The sequence below is a fragment of the Mesoplodon bidens genome, assembly GCF_964165515.1.
Source record: "Mesoplodon bidens genome assembly, chromosome: 3".
In the NCBI taxonomy this organism is placed as follows: Eukaryota; Metazoa; Chordata; class Mammalia; order Artiodactyla; family Ziphiidae; genus Mesoplodon; species Mesoplodon bidens.
The window spans coordinates 140,658,441-140,677,275 of record NC_138178.1 but is presented as its reverse complement, the minus strand read 5'-3'; the positions used below and the strand labels follow the sequence as shown (position 1 = coordinate 140,677,275).

Below are 18,835 nucleotides of genomic sequence, written 5' to 3'. Positions count from 1 at the left end.
TTTGTGAACTTTTTTTTTTTTATTTTTTTTATTTTTTATTTTTTTCGGTATGTGGGCCTCTCACTGTCGTGGCCTCTCCCCGTTGCGGAGCACAGGCTCCGGACGCGCAGGCTCAACGGCCATGGCTCACGGGCCCAGCCGCTCCGCGGCATGTGGGATCCTCCCGGACCGGGGCACGAACCCGTGTCCCCTGCATCGGCAGGCGGACTCTCAACCACTGCGCCACCAGGGAAGCCCCCTAGTGAACTTTTGACAATCAATGACACGCTATTGTCCTGGGATCTATATCTACTCTTGTCACCACTAGTCAACTGGCACGTGGCTTTCAGGACACCAACCCTCAGGGACAGCTCTGTAATTACTTGTTATTCCTTGAGTCGAACGATTCCGGGCGCATGGTGGTTACTTAGCCTTCATTCACCATTTGATTCTGTGCCAGCAGGTCGTCCGGGTGCTTGGCCACTGGCACCGCCGAACCTGGCACCAGGATCGTGGCCTCTCCCAGTCAACGCTGGACCGAGAAAAGCCAGCAACCCCAGCTGGCGGGGAACGAGGGCTGAAGTTGGAGAAGGAGGACGCGCAAAGTCCCGCCCGCCGAGCGCCGCGACGCCTGGTGGGTATTAATAAGGAGAACCTCAAGGCCGCGGCCCCGCCGAGCCTCAGGAGCCCTGACACCGCCCGTGTGAGCTCTGGGCGGACCCAAGCGGCCGGGCCCCCTTCCATAGTGGCCATGGGGGCGGGGCGGGGCGCGGGGCGCGGCGCGCGCCGGCGCATGGAGGCCGCGGGCGGTGGCGGAGCGCGCGGCGGTGGCGGAGCGCGCGGCGAGGGAGGGGCGCGCGGGGCGGCGGCGCGCGGGGCGGGGGCGCGCGGCGGCCGCTGAGGCCTGTGGCGCCGTCACCCGGCAGACCCGAGCGGGTGGAGGGAGGCGCCGCCGGCCAGGCGCGCGGAGACAGATCGGGGCTGCACCGGCGGCCGGTCCACCCTCCCGCCGCCGTCCTCCGGCCCGCGGACCGCGCGGTCCCGTTATCATGTCGTTGAGGCAGCGGCTGGTCCAGCTGGTCGGCAGTTTGCAGGACCCGCAGAAAGTGGCTCGTTTCCAACGGCTGTGCGGGGTGGAAGCGCCGGTGAGCCGCACCGCCACAGCTGCCGCCGACCCGAGGGAGGATGAGAAGGCGGAGGCGCCCCTCGCCGGAGAATCCAGGCGCCGAGAGCGGCAGCCGGGGGCGTCCGGAGGCGCCCCGCGGCCCGGGAGCGACCGCAATCAGTGCCCAGCCAAGCCGGGAGGCGGCGGCGCCCCCAATGGCGTGCGGAACGGGCGGGCGACCGAGCTGGGCCCGGCCTCTCAGCGCCGCGCGGGGGTCCTGCGCCGCAACTCGCTGACGGGCGAGGAGGGCCAGCTGGCCCACGTGAGCAACATGCCTCTCTACTACCTGTTCTGCTTCGGCACGGAGCTGGGCAATGAACTCTTTTACATCCTGTTCTTCCCCTTCTGGATCTGGAACCTGGACGCCCTAGTGGGCCGGAGGCTCGTGGTCATCTGGGTGCTGGCCATGTACCTGGGCCAGTGCACCAAGGACATCATCCGCTGGCCGCGGCCCGCCTCGCCGCCCGTGGTCAAGTTGGAGGTTTTCTACAACTCAGAGTACAGCATGCCCTCCACCCATGCCATGTCCGGCACCGCCATCCCCATCTCCATGATCCTCCTCACCTATGGCCGCTGGCAGGTAAGGGTCCCTGTCCTCGCCCGGCTCAGCCTAGGGGAGTTAAAGGACTCCGAGCCGTTGTTGCTGTCTGCAGTTATTTGAATTTGGCCGTTCCCCTCCCAAACCTCTCTTCCCACAGGTTTTCACAGTACCCGCAAACAGGCCCTTTTTAGCTTAAAAAAGAAATAATGAAACGATGGGGGAAACCTTCAGACTTAGTCGTCAAACTCTATTTTAATAGTAATACCTTTCCTGGAACCTAAAGTAAACACTATTCGTGGAGTAAAACATTATCATCGGGCTTCGGTTGAGTTTCTAAGCGGTTTTAATTCATGTGGTGCACAGAATATAATTATGATTCCTTAATGTAATGTAATGTCCTTATAATTAATAGTTGGGTGACTAAGATTCACCCGTTTTATACGGTGCCTTTCCCCAGACTGATTTCTGTTTCAGCCGTAGGTAAAGTCATTGGCTTTATCCCGAGACAATGTTTATGAAACAAACATGGTCGTTCAGGCAATGAAGTAATGAATTTTAAATGAAGGCCACCCTTTGTGGAAGTTAATGGAGCACCGCCTGACTGCTCTTTTTAAGGGGTGTGGTTGCTAATTTGCTGAGAGACACAGTTTAATTAGCTTTTGGATCACTGATCTGAACTATCACTTTGAGCTACAGTATTATTGTTGAATTAGCTTTGCAAATGGTTTTAAAGTTATTCTTAAAATTAGGGTTCTTGGTCAGACTAGTGGGTTTGTAAAAATGGTAAATATGACAGCAAGATCAGCCTGACAGCTGGGGATGAGTTTTTAACAGTAAACTTTTATATTTTGCCTACTTCTTCTGGCCTCCCATTTTTCAGTTTTTCATGGTCTGTAAATGTTACTTAGATTTAAAAGCTAATTCTTTTTTTTATATAGAAGCAAAATTTATTCTTAGACTGATTTTTTATGTCTTTCTAAAATTCTTATTTTAAAAAATATAGTTGGTTTACAATGTTGTGTTAGTTATCTGCCTTTTAAATTGTAAGGAGGTTTGTTCATTCTGCAGACCAGTCCCTTAATTTAAGAATAAAGTTAATAACTATATGAAGAATCTAAGGAATCAGATTTCCTTGATCTTTTTTCCATTACAGCACAAAATCATCTCACACTGAGAAATACACATTCTGTATAAAACTCCATTATGGTAAGCTTACTTATCTCAGACTTAATTTCAGTATAGATAACCCCTTGTCCTCATCGACATTTCTGTGCAGTGCATCTCTCTTACAGGAACATGGAAAGTATGTAATGTGTATAGCAAGAATGGCAGAATTATGAGGGAAGAGTACCATGAACAGTGTTTTTTTTTCCTGTTTAACCTAAGGAGATACACAGTAATATTCAGATTGTAAAGTAGTGCTGCCTGTTTTGCATAATAGATAAATATCTCAAGTTTATTTAATCTAAATGCTTCAGAATTTAAGACTGTCATTGACTTATAATATTAACTGGTTAGCTAATGATGTTTCTCTTATTTTTATGAGATTTTCCAGATTCCATAATGATAGAGCCTTTTGTAACTCCTCGTTGAGTAGCTATGTTGCAAGCTATTAATATTAGCAGTCCAAGAAAGAGAAAGTCGTTGTTGCTCATCATTCATTCAGAACACATGCTAACCGGAAGTCTGAAAACAGTACTGCTGGATTGTTTATGGGACGTAGCTATCAATATTTTAACACTTCAGAGTTATTTGAATTATCAGAATATGCTTACATTACAGTTTTTGAACAACCTAGTATATTGAATTCAAAGTTTGAGGAATTTATATATCATACAGTTTTAGAATTTGAGCTAGACAGGACTTTAAAAATCACCTAGTCTCAAACTGTCATTTTACAGATGTGGAAACTGACCAGTTACATTAGAATTAATCTTGGAAAATTAAGTTTCTTCTTTTACGTGTCCACTCTAAGTTTGAATAAACTTCCAAAATTTGAATGATTGTCTTTGGTTAGTTGTTTTGAAAGAAAGACTCCCGTACATGAAAGTTCTGTGTTTATAAATGTTTGGTTGTAATAATGCAGTACAAAAAACCAAAATGACTTTTTAAATTTTTTACTTTTTAAAAAAATCCTTGTGATGATTGAAAACAAAGTACCTTCCTTTGCTTAAGGTGCTTTGGTCCTCTTCTCTGCCAATTAGTATTATAGTACTTAGGAGGCTTATATTTCCAGAGCGGGTAATGAAAAAAATATATATTGGAAAGTGGGATAAGAATTAAACAACGCAAGCCTAGTGTTTTTCTAATTAATAGCAGTTTTGGTTGACAGTTGTTTCCATCTGCTTGTGCTCCTACTGCTTATTCAGGACAGGTGTGTTTACTTCTAGTGCCTAGGATGCTGAAACTTCTCTGGAAACTGAGTTATCTCACATGCCATCCCTTTGGCTTGAGACAACTACTTCACTCACTGCTCACTTCATGTTCTTAACTTGAAATCTGGACAAGGTTCACTTACATGGAGCCTTTTAAATGAACCTTTTCTGTTTCATTATTCATTTGTTCTTAAAATGACAGTAAGCCAGAAAAATTACTTGGGGCTTCTGTAAAGTGCAGTTTCTGCACCTTACTCCCAGAGATTCTGATCCATTAGATAAGTGAGGGGTATTGCATTTTACTGAAATTCCCCAAGTATTTTTGAGGAAAAAATGTACTTTCTTCAATCCCTTCAAAAATATCAAGGAAGTCTGATTCCTTAGATTCTTTTTTTTAAAAAATATTTTATTTATTTATTTATTTTTGGCTGCATTGGGTCTTCAGTGCTGCCCGTGGACTTTCTCTAGTTGGAGCGAGCAGGGGCTACTCTTCGTTGTGGTACGCAGGCTTCTCATTGCGGTGGCTTCTCTTGTTGCAGAGCACTGGCTCTAGGCACCCGGGTTCAGTAGTTGTGGCACATGGGTTCAGTAGTTGTGGCTCACAGGCTCTAGAGCACAGGCTCAGTAGTTGTGCCACATGGGCCTAGTTGCTCTGTGGCATGTGGGATCTTCCCGGACCAGGGATCGAACCTGTGTCCCCTGAACTGGCAGGCGGATTCCTAACCACTGCACCACCAGGGAAGTCCCCTTAGATTCTTCATAGTTATTAACTTTTTTCTTAAATTAAGGGACTGGTCCGCAGAATGAACAAACCAACCTCCAGCCAGTAAAATCAACTCTTGATCCTTAGAATATATTTTATTTCTCCAACATTGCTGTCTCAGTTCTTTTGCAGTTCGATTCTTTGAATCTTTTAAAGATATGTTAATAATACAAAGAGGGAGATTGAAACAGTATGGCTCCAAACAATTATTTGATGCTGGAAGAATTTTTTCCAGTAATGCAAGATAGAAAGTGTTATGGCATTTCTCCAGGTATTAAATAGCTTGATCCATTGGCCAAGGTAATGATTATTGCTCTCATATTATTTGTTGGAATTTTTTGTAGCCTGAATTGGGAAAAAATAAGAAGTAAGGGACATCAGATATTAAGAACATAGTCTTTTGAAGAATAATCTAAAATAAAAAATAAAGCACTCCTTTTGTATTTATGTCTGCATGTTCTTTCCAGAAATATAAAGTCTTAATTTTTAAATAATATGACATATAATGAGTTCTAATTATATACTTAATTTAATAACATTAAGCAAGTTTTAGATGAATTTCATTTTTAAAAACTTAGTGACATCTCACACTTTATAGGCTAACCCATTCCCAACTAGGGCATATACTTCACTACTTTTCATAATAATAATAGTTATATTATTATCTTTATTAACATTTATTAAGGTCTTACTATGGGTCAGACATTGTTTGAAATGTTTATTATCTCATTTAGTCTGCTCTTAAAACATCCCAATGTTTGGTCCTACTATTAATACAAGTTTACAGATTAGGAAACGGACATAGAGGGTGGATAAATGACTTAGAGTAACAGAGCTAGTGAGTCACAGGCTGTCTTTATTTATTTATTTATTTTAAATAAATTTATTTATTTATTTATTTTTGGCTGCATTGGGTCTTCGTTGCTGCACGCGGGCTTCCTCTAGTTGCAGCAAGCGGGGGCTACTCTTCATTGCGGTGCGCAGGTTTCTCATTGCAGTGACTTCTCTTGTTGCGCAGCATGGGCTCTAGGCGTGCGGGCAGTAGTTGTGGCTCCCGGTCTCTAGAACGCAAGCTCAGTAGTGGTGGCGCTTGGGCTTAGTTGTTCCGCGGCATGTGGGATCTTCCCAGACAAGGGCTCGAACCCCTGTCCCCTGCATTGGCAGGCGGATTCTTAACCACTGCTCCACCAGGGAAGTCCCACAAGCTGTCTTTAAACGTATAGACAAACTCCAGAGCTTACAGAGAAAACTCTTTTCATATCATACTTTGTGATTTTTAAATAATCTTTGCAATAATAAAATTTTTGAAATAGATATGTGTGTTCTCAAAATACAAAAACAGCTTTTATAGGCCTTGAGAAGATAATGTGTACATACATGTGCAATAGTGACAAATATTTCTTTTAAACATTAAGTTGTTGACCGAAATCAAATGCTGATTTGATCACCTTTCCTTTCCTCTATTTTCCTAATATAAATAAAAAATTAAGCATAATGAAGTCTTTGGGGAAAAAAAGAACATAAGATATTCCATCATAATGTAGTTTATTGTAGATTAAAAAGGAAGATATCTGTGAGATCATGAAACAATAAAAGAAAGGCAAGAACTAAGAGTTAGAAAAGTAGGTCACAAATGAGAGAGACCAGAAAAGGCTTCAAGAGCCAAGGAAACTGATCATTATAGTAATTCTTGGAAGAAACACAGTTTATTAAAAAATCAAATTGGTTTGCTACTTTATTTCTTTTTACCTAGTGTGATACTTGTGTTTGAAATGCACATTTTCCTGATTTTATTAAATCTTCATTTTAAATTAATTTATTTGAACAGGTAATAGATTGTAGAAAATTCAATATTTACATAAAAATATGAAGAGGAGAGTACAGTTTCTCTTCTTTTTCTGTTCCACAGCTATGAGAATCTCATTTCCAGAGGGATTCATTGTTAGAAGTTTCTTATTTAGTCTTCTAGAGATAGTCTTTACTTTTGTAGGCATATATTTATATAGTTTATTTTTCATACAAATGGCAACATACCGTTCTGGACCTTGCTTTTAATATAGAAATATATTGGGGAGATTTTCCTTTTCTTTTACCCAGAAATTAATGAATACTAATTTTGTGCTTACGATTGTCTAAATGCCTTACATGACTTTTAATCTCCATAAAATCCCATGAGTATTGTCACTGGTTTGTAGAAGAAACTGTGGCAGAGGGAAGATAAGTAACTAGCCCAAAATGACTCTGCAAGTACCTAACAGAGCCTGGATTCAGACCCAGGCAGTTCTGCTATGAAGTGACACTATACTACTGTTATATTGCCTCTCCATATTAGCATTTTCCATGTTTTATACAGAGAGCTATCTGATTTTTTTCACATGTGCATGATGTTCTAGTATATTAACAGCGTAATTTATTTAAAAGTTGAGGATTCCAGTACTGCAAATTCAAAGACTTTCTCTATTTTTTTTCCTATCAGATTGTTGGTATTTTACTAATTTTTAAAAACTATACCTGTTTGGTTTTCTTTTTTTTTTCTTTAAGTCCTTGCTCTACCTCCAAATAATGTTATACCATTTCAAGTATAGCAACAGTATACTTCATTTTTCCCTTTTCCCTCCTTTGTATTATTGTTGTCGTACATTTTACATCTACATATGTTAGAATACTCAGAATACATTATTATTTTTGTAGAGTGTTCCAGCATTATTTCTAGAAATATTTTTTTCTCCCTTCTCTCATCATCCCCTTCTGGAACTTCAATCTCATGTATGTTAGATTTGTTTAACACTGGTCACTTGTAAATCACTAATGCTATGATGATGATGATGATGAAGAAGAAGAAGAAGAAGATGATGATGATTGCAGTGTTTCTTCTCTCTGTGCTTCATTTTGGATAGTTTCTATTGGTACAACTTCAAATTCACTGGTCTTCTGCAATGTCTAGTTTTCTGGTAAACTCATCAAGTAGAATGAGATACGATTTTAGATACTATATATTTTATATATGGAAGTTCCTATTGGGTCTTTGGTCTAGTGTACAATTAAATTACTTGTCAGTTTAATCTTTTTAGGCTTGCTAGAGTGGGTCTAGAATAACCATAGTCTAGAGCTAATTTAGCCTCACTACTAAGGTGATAACCTTCCAAAGACTACCCAGTTCCCTCAGCACTCTGCCTGGTGGGAAAGCAATTACAGGCCTGTGTAAGCTTTGGGAATTATTTGGCCTACTGCTTTCCAATAGTTTTTCCCCCAGCCTGGTGGATTTTCATCCCGTGTGTGCACAGGCTAGTACTCAGCCAATGATTTGCAGAGACCCCTCCACCCCCACGGGGCTCTTTCTCTGTGCAGAGTCCTCTCTTCAGTACTCTCTTGAAAATTATTGCTGCTTTGACCTCTGGGAACTCCTGTTTCTCTCCCCTCAACTCAGTGAGACTGTTGGACTTTGTTTTGCTTCCTCCTCCTGTGCTACAGCCTGGAGACTGCCTCTAGCAGCAAGCCAGGGCAGTCATAGGGCTCATCTCATTTGTTTTCCCTTTTCTCATGAATCACAGTCCTGTGCTATTTGTTTTCCAGTATCTGAAAACAGTTCTTTCATATAATTTGTCTAGTTTTCTGGTTGTTTACAGTGGAACAGCTTTTTTTTTTTTTACAACAGTTAATCATTTATGGGCAGAAACAGAAATTCTCGTACCTCTACTGTTATGTTTTGTTTTGTTTTTAACATACAACAGCTTACTGAGATGTAATTCATATACCATACAATTCACCCATTTAAAATATACAGTTCAGTGGCTTTCAGTGTATTCTATAGTATTGTACAACCATCACCAGAATCAACTTTGGAACCTTATCATCATCCCCCAAAGGAACCCCATACCCAGAGCAGTTGTTCTCTATTTTCCCCCAATCCCTAGGCACCCCTAGGCAACCACTACTCCACTCTAGAGATTTGCCTACTATTGTCATCTCATGCAAATGGAAGCATACATATGTAGTTTATTGTGAATAGCTTCTTTCACTTAGCATAATGTGTTAAGATTCATCCATATTACAGCATGTATCATTAATTCATTCCTTTCTATTGCAGAGTAATATTCCATTGGATGGACATACCACATTTTATTTATGCTTTCATCTGTTGTTGGACATTTGAGTTCACTTTTTAGTTATTCTGAATAATGTTGCCATGGATATTTTTGCATAAGTTTTTGTGTGGACATATTTTTTTTTCCTCTTGGGTTACTTACTAGTTTTTGAAGCCTTTTATGTAGTGGTGAAATTTGCCTTTTGACTGTGGTGTGATTTGGAAGTATGTTTCCCTAATCATTACTTCTCTTCTGACTTTTTTTCCAAGGAGAAATTTTTCTTTTTATGTATCAATCTTTTATTTCATAGTTTCGCGGTTTTGTGTAATATTAGGATGGCTTTCTACCATGGTTTCTTTTTTTTTTAAATTTATTTATTTTTGGCTGTGTTGGGTTTTCGTTTCTGTGTGAGGGCTTTCTCTAGTTGTGGGAGCAGGGGCCACTCTTAATCGCGGTGTGCGGGCCTCTCACTGTCACGGCCTCTCTTGTCGCGGAGCACAGGCTCCAGAGCGCAGGCTCAGTAGTTGTGGCGCACGGGCTTAGCTGCTCCGCGGCATGTGGGATCTTCCCAGACCAGGGCTCGAACCCATATCCCCTGCATTGGCAGGTGGATTCTCAACCACTGTGCCACCAGGGAAGCCCCCTCTACCATGGTTTCTCATAGTACTTTTATGGTTTCATTTTTTATGCTTAAATTTTTGAATCATCTCTTGTTTTGAGAAAGGAATCCAACTTGATATTTCCCAATGGCACCATTTATTGAATAATCCATTTTTCCCTACTGACTTGAACTGTCACTTTTATCATATATTAAGTATAGGTATATATTTGGGTCTATGTCCATTATTTGATTTAGAATTGATATATCTAATATTTTGTGCAAGTACTATACTATTACATTTATTGTAGTTTTATAAATATTTTTTCAGAATTCTTGCTGTTTTTATTTATCTGTCTTCGTGTACTTTCGATTTTGTCTAGTTCTAAAAGAAAAATCCTTTTGTGGTTTTTTTTTAATTGGAAAGATAAAGTTGTCCTTTCACATTTAAGTTTTTGATCTACCTTCAGTTGCCTTGTATGTGCTGTGAGGTATGGATCTGATGTAATGTTTTATATAAATAATTAACTGACCTTGTGCCATTTTTGAATAGTTTATCCTTTCTCCACTTACCTATAATGCCACTTATGTCACATATCAAGTTCCCCTACATGTATGGGTCTAGTTCTGGGTTCTCTGTTTTGTTTCACTGGCCTGTTTGTCTATCTCCTTAGCAATATTATCGCCTTTCTTAATTGGTATAGTTGCTTTAGAATAAGTCTTGGTATCTGTTTATGAAAATTCTCTATCATATTCTTCAAGACTGTATTGGCTATTTTTGAATATTTGTTTTCAATATATAGTTTAGAATCAGCCCTTTAATTTCCATGTAAAAACCTGTCTGGACTTTTATTGAAATTGCAATGAATTTATAAATTAATATGGAGAGAATTGATAGCCTGACAATATTGCATTTTCTTATGTTTGAATATGGTAAATCTTATTTATTTATGTTTTCTTAAATGCATTTCATGAAGCTTTGTAATTTTCTCCATATGGATCAAGCATATCTTTTGTTGGATTTATTTCTAGTTACTTTATTTATTTTTGTTACTGTTGTAAATGATATCTTGTTAAAATTCAAATATTCTAACTTTTTGTAGCTGGAATATAGAAATGCCCTTGGTTTTTATACATTGATCACATATAAACTTTGTTCAACTCTCCATTAGTTTAATAATTTGTAGGATAGTCTCATCTGTTCTCTATAGGGAAAATCATCTCAGCTGAGAATAATGACAAGTTTATTTGTTCTGTTGTAGTTGTACACTTTTTTCCTTCTCATTGACTGAAAAGCTTTAATCAAGGTAATGACATTCAATTCCACAAATATGATCTCTTCACATTTCTAATAAGTACTAGGCAATAACATAAGCCCTCCAGATATCAGAGTGACTAAAACAAATATGGTCTCTTTGCTCAAGGAGATTAGATTGGTGTTTTAGAAATACTCTTGTGTCTGTAGGATGGAAAATGGACTGGAGAGAAGCAAGAGTGGAGGCAGGTAAGCCAGGCCTAGTAAGAGGTTACTCTGCCAGTGTAAGGGAGAGACGATGGGGACCTAGATCAGGAGACTGCAGACAGGCCTGCTGCCTGATTTTATATGACTTGTGAACTGTGAATGGTTTTCACATTTTTAAATAGTTGAATAAAGTCAAAAGAAGAATGATATTTTGTGACATGTGTACATTATATTATTCAAAATTTTAGGGACTATACAGTAAAGCTTTACTGGAACACAGCCGTGTTCATTCATTACATAATTGTCTGTGGTGCTTTTGTGCTACAACAGCAGAGTTGAGTAATTGTGACCTTGATTGTATAGTCCACAAAGCCCAAGATAGTTACTTTCTGGCTCTTTACAGAAAAAGACTTTGCTGGCCCCTGACCTTTAGGTGGCAGTAGAGAGAAATGGTGAATTTGAGAGTTATTAGGAGGTAGACTGACAAGGCATGGTGATTAACTGGGTGTGGCTGTAAAGAGGAAAAAGTGGAATAAAGGATTATTCCCAAATTTGCAGATATTTGGAAAGGTGAGAAATGTTAGTTTGATTTATAGAGATAGAAGATGTTGAAATCAGGTCAGATTTGTGGAAAGGGGCAGGAGTGTGGAGGAGATGAGTTCTGTTTTAGATACGTTGAATTTGACGTGTCTGTAAGACAGCCATTTGCAACTATCTAGGAGGCAGCTGTATACATGAAAGAGACCTGGACAGGTTTGGTGTCAACAACATAGACGTGCAGAATGAAGTGATTAGAGTGGATGATATTGCCCCCAGTGAGGATACAGAGTAAGAAGAACAGAGGGTCTATAGGAAAAAGAAATTTAAAAACATCAATATTTAAGGAATGGATAGAGTAAAAAGAACCTGGAACAGAATCTGACAAGTAGCAGTTCAAGAGGTTAAGAGGATATCTTAGGGATTGTCTAACTAAGGCAGCATGTGTGTGAGTGTGAGTGTGTGTGTGTGTGTGTGTGTGTTGTGGGGGTGCAGTGTTCTAGTAACCCATTTGAACTAGCTTAAGCAAACAAACAAAAAAAACAAAAAACGTTATTTGAAGGCTAGAGGGGGACTGTCTTGTGGAAGTCAAGGATAAGAAAGTGCTACCAGGCCTCCTGAGGGATTGGAGCTAGGCTCTGGAATGCTATCAGAACTAAAGGCATGCCATCCATCTTTGTTTCTTGAGGTTACATGGTCTCGCATTTCTGCTTCTTCCTTTTCTGTCTCCACTTTGGCATGTGTATGTCAGCCTCACCCCTAGCTCTACATAATTTTCAAATTCAAGCACGTAACAGAGACTGACTGACTTTCTGACTTTATTACTATTAGGAAAAAGAATCTAATCGGCTTAGCCCAGCCAATGGATTTGCTTCCCTAGAGCCAAGTGTCTGTGTCTGATTCAGGGGCTGTGGTCAATAGAGCAGGATCACACAGTATGAGCATGTCTCCAGGGCCACACTGCTGGGTCTAAGTGGGGATGTTTGCAGAAGAGAGGGATATAGATTGGACAGTATCATAAAAAGAATATACTATAAACTACAAGTGAAAGAAAGAGAGGGTATTCTGGAAAAGGAAAGTAGTTAATATTGTTAAATGCTACTAAGAGGATAAACAGGATAAGTACTGAACCTTATAGAAGGCTTGGAAAATACAAGAATAGGAAAAAGCTAGTATTAACTTTATTTCCTTACAATTTTGAAATAATTGGGACCATATTGTATATGGACTTTATTCTTTTTTTATTTGATATAATGTGTGATGGTAAATCTTATGAGTCAACTTGGCTAGGCCACAGTACCCAGATTTTTGGTCCAACACTATTCTAGATGTTTCTATGAGGATATTTTTAGAAGACACTAACATTTAAATCAATAGATTTTGGATAAAGTAGATTACCTTCCATAATGTGGATGGAGCTTTATCCAATCAGTTGAAGGCCTTAAGAGAAAAAAGACTGTCCTCCCCCAAGGAGGAGGGGATTCTGCCAGCAGACTGCCTTTGGACTTGAGCTACATCAAGTCTTCCCTGGGTCTCCAGGCTGCTTTCCTACCCTGAAGATTTTGGATTTGCCAACCTCCATAATCCTTAAAATAAATCCAATAATAAAGCCAATTCTTTATAATAAATCTCTCAATATATATGTATACATATACATCCTATTGGTTCTTTTTCTCTAAAGAATTCTAATACATTATGTCATAAATTTTCTATCAGTAAAAATTCCTAGAAAACATTATTAATGAATGAAATATTTTCATATTCCTGCAAAATACTTTTTATACTATAGGGTTTTCCTTACTGTTGACATTATTATCTTTATAAACGAGGAAACTGCATTGCAAAGAGACTATAAAACTAGCCCATGGTCCCACACCTGAAGAAGTAGGCACCTTTCGGGAGTCTGCCGAGTTCCCAACCCTCTGAAGGTTCCCTCACCTATAGGGCTGCCATATTTTCTCTACGTGTTCTTGCCCATCAGGAACTGAGAAGAGTACTGTTTGGGCAGGTTCCTCAGTGAAGAAGTAGTGAATTCAGAAACCTTTATCTACCATGTGGACTGAAGAACAGAGAAACTAGTCTGCAGAAAAAGAAGAATGAAGTGGATATGTAAAGAGAAGAGATGGTCCTGTGACTGTCCGGTTTATTATTCCAGTTTCTTCTTTTTTTTGCGATACGCGGGCCTCTCCCGTTGCGGAGCACAGGCTCCGGACGCGCAGGCTCAGTGGCTATGGCTCACGGGCCCAGCCGCTCCGCGGCATGTGGGATCTTCCCGGACCGGGGCACGAACCCGTGTCCCCTGCATCGGCAGGCAGACTCTCAGCCGCTGTGCCACCAGGGAAGCTCTCCAGTTTCTTCTTGAAGCTTAGCCTCATTCTGCCCTAGGGTTCTGTGAGATGCTCTGTAACTTTACAGATACATCTCTTTTTTTCCCCTTAAGATAATTTAATATCTGTTATTTACATTTTTAGAGTCCCAATAAATGCATGTAGTAAGTGGCTAGATCCAGGTCTGTGTAGCTCCCAAAACTGATATTTTATTTTATTTTTTTGGCTTTGCTGCGTGGCTTATGGGATCTTAGTTCCCCGACCAGGGATTGAACCAGGCCCTCGACAGTGAAAGCGCCGAGTCCTAACCACTGGACTGCCAGGGAATTCCCAAAAACTGATATTTTAAGCACTACTTTATTATCAATAAATGTTGATTTATTCACTGTTGTATGGTATAATTTTATGATAAACATATTTATATATATAATCCTTGCCCTCATTTCTATTTCTTTAGTGAAGAATTCTAGGAGAGAGGTTACTGATTCAATGTATATGAACATTTATAGCTCTTTTATGTATTGACAAAATGCTTTCCAGAAAGGTTGCCTCAATTTTTACTCCACTAGCAGTGTATGAGAACAGTGCAAGATATATCAGTAATGTGTTCTTCCTGTCCTTTGTTGTTCATATAAACACTGTCCATTCCTCAAATGGAAAATATAATTTTTTTCTTGGTGCTTGCCTTTGTCCCATGTTTAAGTTACTTTGTACGCGGGCCTCTCACTGTTGTGGCCTCTCCCGTTGCGGAGCACAGGCTCCGGACGCGCAGGCTCAGCAGCCATGGCTCACGGGCCCAGCCGCTCCGCAGCATGTGGGATCTTCCCGGACCGGGGTAGGAGCCCGTGTCCCCTGCATCGGCAGGTGGACTCTTCACGACTGCGCCACCAGGGAAGCCCTAAGTTACTTTAAAAATTTTTGAATTCTACTAAGAACAGTCTTTGTAACTGCTTTTTTTTTTTTAATGTTTCTTTTTTTGGCTGCATTGGGTATTTGTTACTGCGCGCGGGCTCCCCCTAGCGGCGGCGAGTGGGGGCTACTCTTTGTTGCGGTGCGCGGGCTTCTCATTGCGGTGGCTTCTCTTGTGGAGCACGGGCTCTAGGTGCGTGGGCCTCAGCAGTTGTGGCTCGCAGGCTCAGTAGTTGTGGCTCACAGGCTCTAGAGCACTGAGTAGTTGTGGCGCACGGGCTTAGTTGCCCGCGGCATGTGGGAATATTCCTAGACCAGCGTTCGAACCCGTGTGCCCTGAATTGGCAGGCGGATTCTTAACCACTGTGCCAGCAGGGCAGCCCTATAACTGCTTTAATTGTAAGTAATTTTATTGACTTACTGACTTCAGTGAGTGTGAATGGAAAATGTCCTAATATAAAAAATAATTCCAATTATGAGTGATAAATATTTAAGGAAAGCATATCAGTAAGAGTAAAAACATTTTGTAGAATAACTGAAGGAAATGTTTAGATAAGTGTTCTGTGATAGGATTTGCAATGAAAAGATTAGATAGTGGCATGAAATTAAAAACATCTAGGAGGTCATATAATCTGTTTTGAGTTTGGTAATTTTTTATTGATTTGAAAATAGGAAGGATTTGTACATTTTTCTTTCATCTTTTTGCTGTTGTTGTTGTTGTCATTTTGCTTTTTTCTGTGGCTGCCCAGCTTGCAGGATCCCCAACCAGGGATTGAACCCACACTCTCGGCAGTGGACATGAGGAGTCCTAACCACTAGACTGCCAGGGAATTCCCTCTTTCATCTTTTTTGATAAGATCTGAAGACTTAAGTAAAAACATTCTTTTTAGAGGAAATAACATAAATTCAGCAGATAAAGCTCAACATTCTCTAAGAAAAAGAAAATAGAAGCTAGGAATCCCTACCAAACTCAAAATTATAACCTATTTGTGTAGTGATAAAAGTGTAAAGTAATAAGCATGGTAAATTGGAAAAGTCATCAGAATAGGCCACTAGAATATAATACTAAACGTTATTTAGCATTGCTGGGTCTGTTTCTTATTTTGTAAAGAGAGGGGAGAGGAATTAGTGTAAGATCCTTTGTACTTGTAATTAAGTGAAATTTGTACCTAGCCTCCATTCTAAGAAAAACTAAGTAAAATGTATCTGTGGTATTTTTGATCCTAGGGATACAAGGAATTAAACAAACAATACACTTTATACAGCTTAGTATAGTGGTTAAGAGCTCAGACTTGGGAATCAGACTTCCAGTGTTTGAATCTCATCTCTGTAACTTAATACCTGTTTGATTTTGGGCCTCTCTCTGCCTGTTTCATTTAAATTAGAACACCTACCCCTTAGGGTTGTTCTGATGATTAAATGAGCTAATATTTGTAAAGCTCTTAGAATTGTGCCTAGTACATGGTAAATTGTACGCTAAATTATTTAATTTATTAACATCTCAATAAAAAACAAACCCACACATATTTCTTCTAACATCTGCCTAGAATTGAATTTGAGGTATAAAAAAATCCAGTTTGAGTTTTCTTTTGCAATGCCTTTTGCATTTTGAAAATTACTGTACTTAATTGCCTTTATTCCACTTACTCTCCCAAGTGCTGAGGCAGCTCCAGAAGAGCTGTTGTCATCCCAGACTAGATTTGCTCCCAACCCTAGAGATTTGAATTAGGAATTAAAAAAAAAAAAATCTCTACAGAACCTGTACTAGACACTGGAGAGATTTTCTGGGACCTTGTGAGCAAATAGGCTATATTATCCAAGAGACAATTAGATTAAAAATGATTAAAAATGATTTGACAGGTTACAATCAAATGAATTAATGAATTGGATACTGCCTGGATTTACTAAATTTCTTTTGTTTCTACTCTGGTTTCTGCAGAGGGAATTAAGAATTTGTTGTTCACCTTAACTATCTGGAAAGCTGTGGGCTTTAGAACTTCCTTTAGCAGCTCTAAAATGATGCAATCTGTATAATATTACATGTAGCCCTTATCTTTTTTCCTCACAAATCCCTTCCCTATAATAGGAATTGGGAAATGGACTTATTTTGTTAACATAAGGTCACATCAACTAGTTTGCTAATAAATAGTATTTCCTTACTGTGGTTTGTAATATAAAAGACATTTAAAATTATAATTAAGTTCTATTGATGAGTTCTTTTGCTAAACTGTGATATAAAAGTTTGACAGTGAAACAGTAACTAAGATGACAACAAATGTGTATAGGTCAAAACAGTAGATTGAGTTGAAAATGTTTTAGTACACATTTTTATTAATATGTACATTAAATGACTATATGTGGGTCAGATTTTGTTTTACCTATTTGAACCGACATATTACTCTACATTAGTCTACCAGTGTGGAAGGTACCATGAAGGAAGACATGCTATTTTGATTAAATTTTTTTTGATTATTTATTTTTGCTTTTAGTGTAGAAAATATAGTTCATATTGTGTTGTAGAATGAAGTGGCTTTTATATTTCTATGCAACTTGAGTTACTTTGTTTTAGAAAGTATATATTACTTTTAAAAGCTTAAGCTACAGAATCCTTACCTAATAATGTTTATTTTAAAACAAGTATTGGAAGTTCCCTTTCCTAGTTTACTCAACAGGATTTTCAGATTGCAGTTTATCATGGTGAATTCCAGAGATGCTCTTAGAACTAAAGTTTAACATAGCCCAGGTTTGAGGCCAGGAATTGAATGATACCATGGCTTTTGACCCCAAGTTATCTTGAATGAGATACTGTAAGACTGATGTTCTTAGTGGCTAAAGGCTTACGTTTACTTCATTCAACAAGTATTTATTGACTGTCTACTATATGCAGACACTAGACAATAATTAAAATAAATACTATTATTTTAAGTACATATAAGTATTTGTAGTATATATGTACATATAGAATATACATAAAATATATCCTAATGCATAAATATATCCTGTCAAATATAAGGGTGTTTAATTTCTTTTATTAATATTTTATAGTTTTCAGTTTAATTTCTTTTATTAATGTTTTGTAGTTTTCAGTATACCGTTCTTTTATTTATCTGGCTAAATTTGTTCCTAGGTATTTTATTCTTTTGGGTGCTATTGTAAATTGAATTGTTTTCTTAATTTCCTTTTCAGATTACTCATCACTGGTGTATAGAAACAAAACTTATTTTTGTGCATTGATCCTGTACCCTGCAACTTGCTGAATTAATTTCTTAACTCTAGTAGTTTTTTGTGGATTCTTTGGGATTTTCTGTTTTTAACATCATGTCATCTGTGAATAGAGATAGTTTTACTTCCTAATTTAGATGTTTTTTATTTCTTTTCCTTGCCTAATTGCTCTGGCTAGAACTTACAATACAGTGTTAGATAGCAATGGTGAGAGGTAGACATCCTTGTCTTGTTCCTAATCTTGGCAGGCAGGGTGGGAGGGACCTTTCAGTCTTTCAACCATTGAACTTAATAGTATCTGTAGATATTTCATAAATGCCCTTTATCACGTTAAGGAAGTTCCCTTCTATTCCAAGGTTTTGAGACCTTTTATTAGGAAGGAGTGTTGGATTTTGTCAAATGCTTTTTCTGTACCAATTGAGATAATAATGTGTTGTTTTTGTTTTTGTTTTTTTTTGTGTGGTACATGGGCCTCTCACTGTTGTGGCCTCTCCCATTGCAGAGCACAGGCTCCGGATGCACAGGCTCAGCGGCCATGGCTCACGGGCCCAGCCGCTCCGCGGCATGTGGGATCTTCCTGGACTGGGGCACGAACCTGTGTCCCCTGCATCAGCAGGCAGACTGCCAACCACTGCACCACCAGGGAAGCCCGTGTTTTTGTTTTGTTTTTACTTCATTCTATTAATGTGGTGTATTACATTGATTGATTTTTCTTTGTTGAACCGCCCTTGTATTTCTGGGATAAATACCACTTGATCGTGGTGTATAATACTTTTAATGTGCTGTTGGATTTTGTTTGCTAATACTTTGTAGAAGATTTTTGCATCAGTATTCACAAGGGATATTGGCCTGTAGTTTTCTTGTGATGTCTT

At 39.4% G+C, this 18,835-nt stretch overlaps 1 protein-coding gene across 2 annotated transcripts in view; it reads left to right on the top strand.

The window, feature by feature from the left end:
- Window positions 1-880: 880 nt before the first annotated feature.
- Window positions 881-18,835, top strand: part of LOC308613962 (WD repeat-containing protein 89) — a 104,787-nt gene continuing 86,832 nt past the window's right edge. For both annotated transcript variants that reach the window (XM_081228131.1, XM_081228134.1), the window contains exon 1: window positions 881-1,724. In XM_081228131.1, the coding sequence (XP_081084257.1) occupies window positions 1,029-1,724 (696 nt within the window). In that variant the 5' untranslated portion in view covers window positions 881-1,028. The remainder of the gene's footprint in view (window positions 1,725-18,835) is intronic.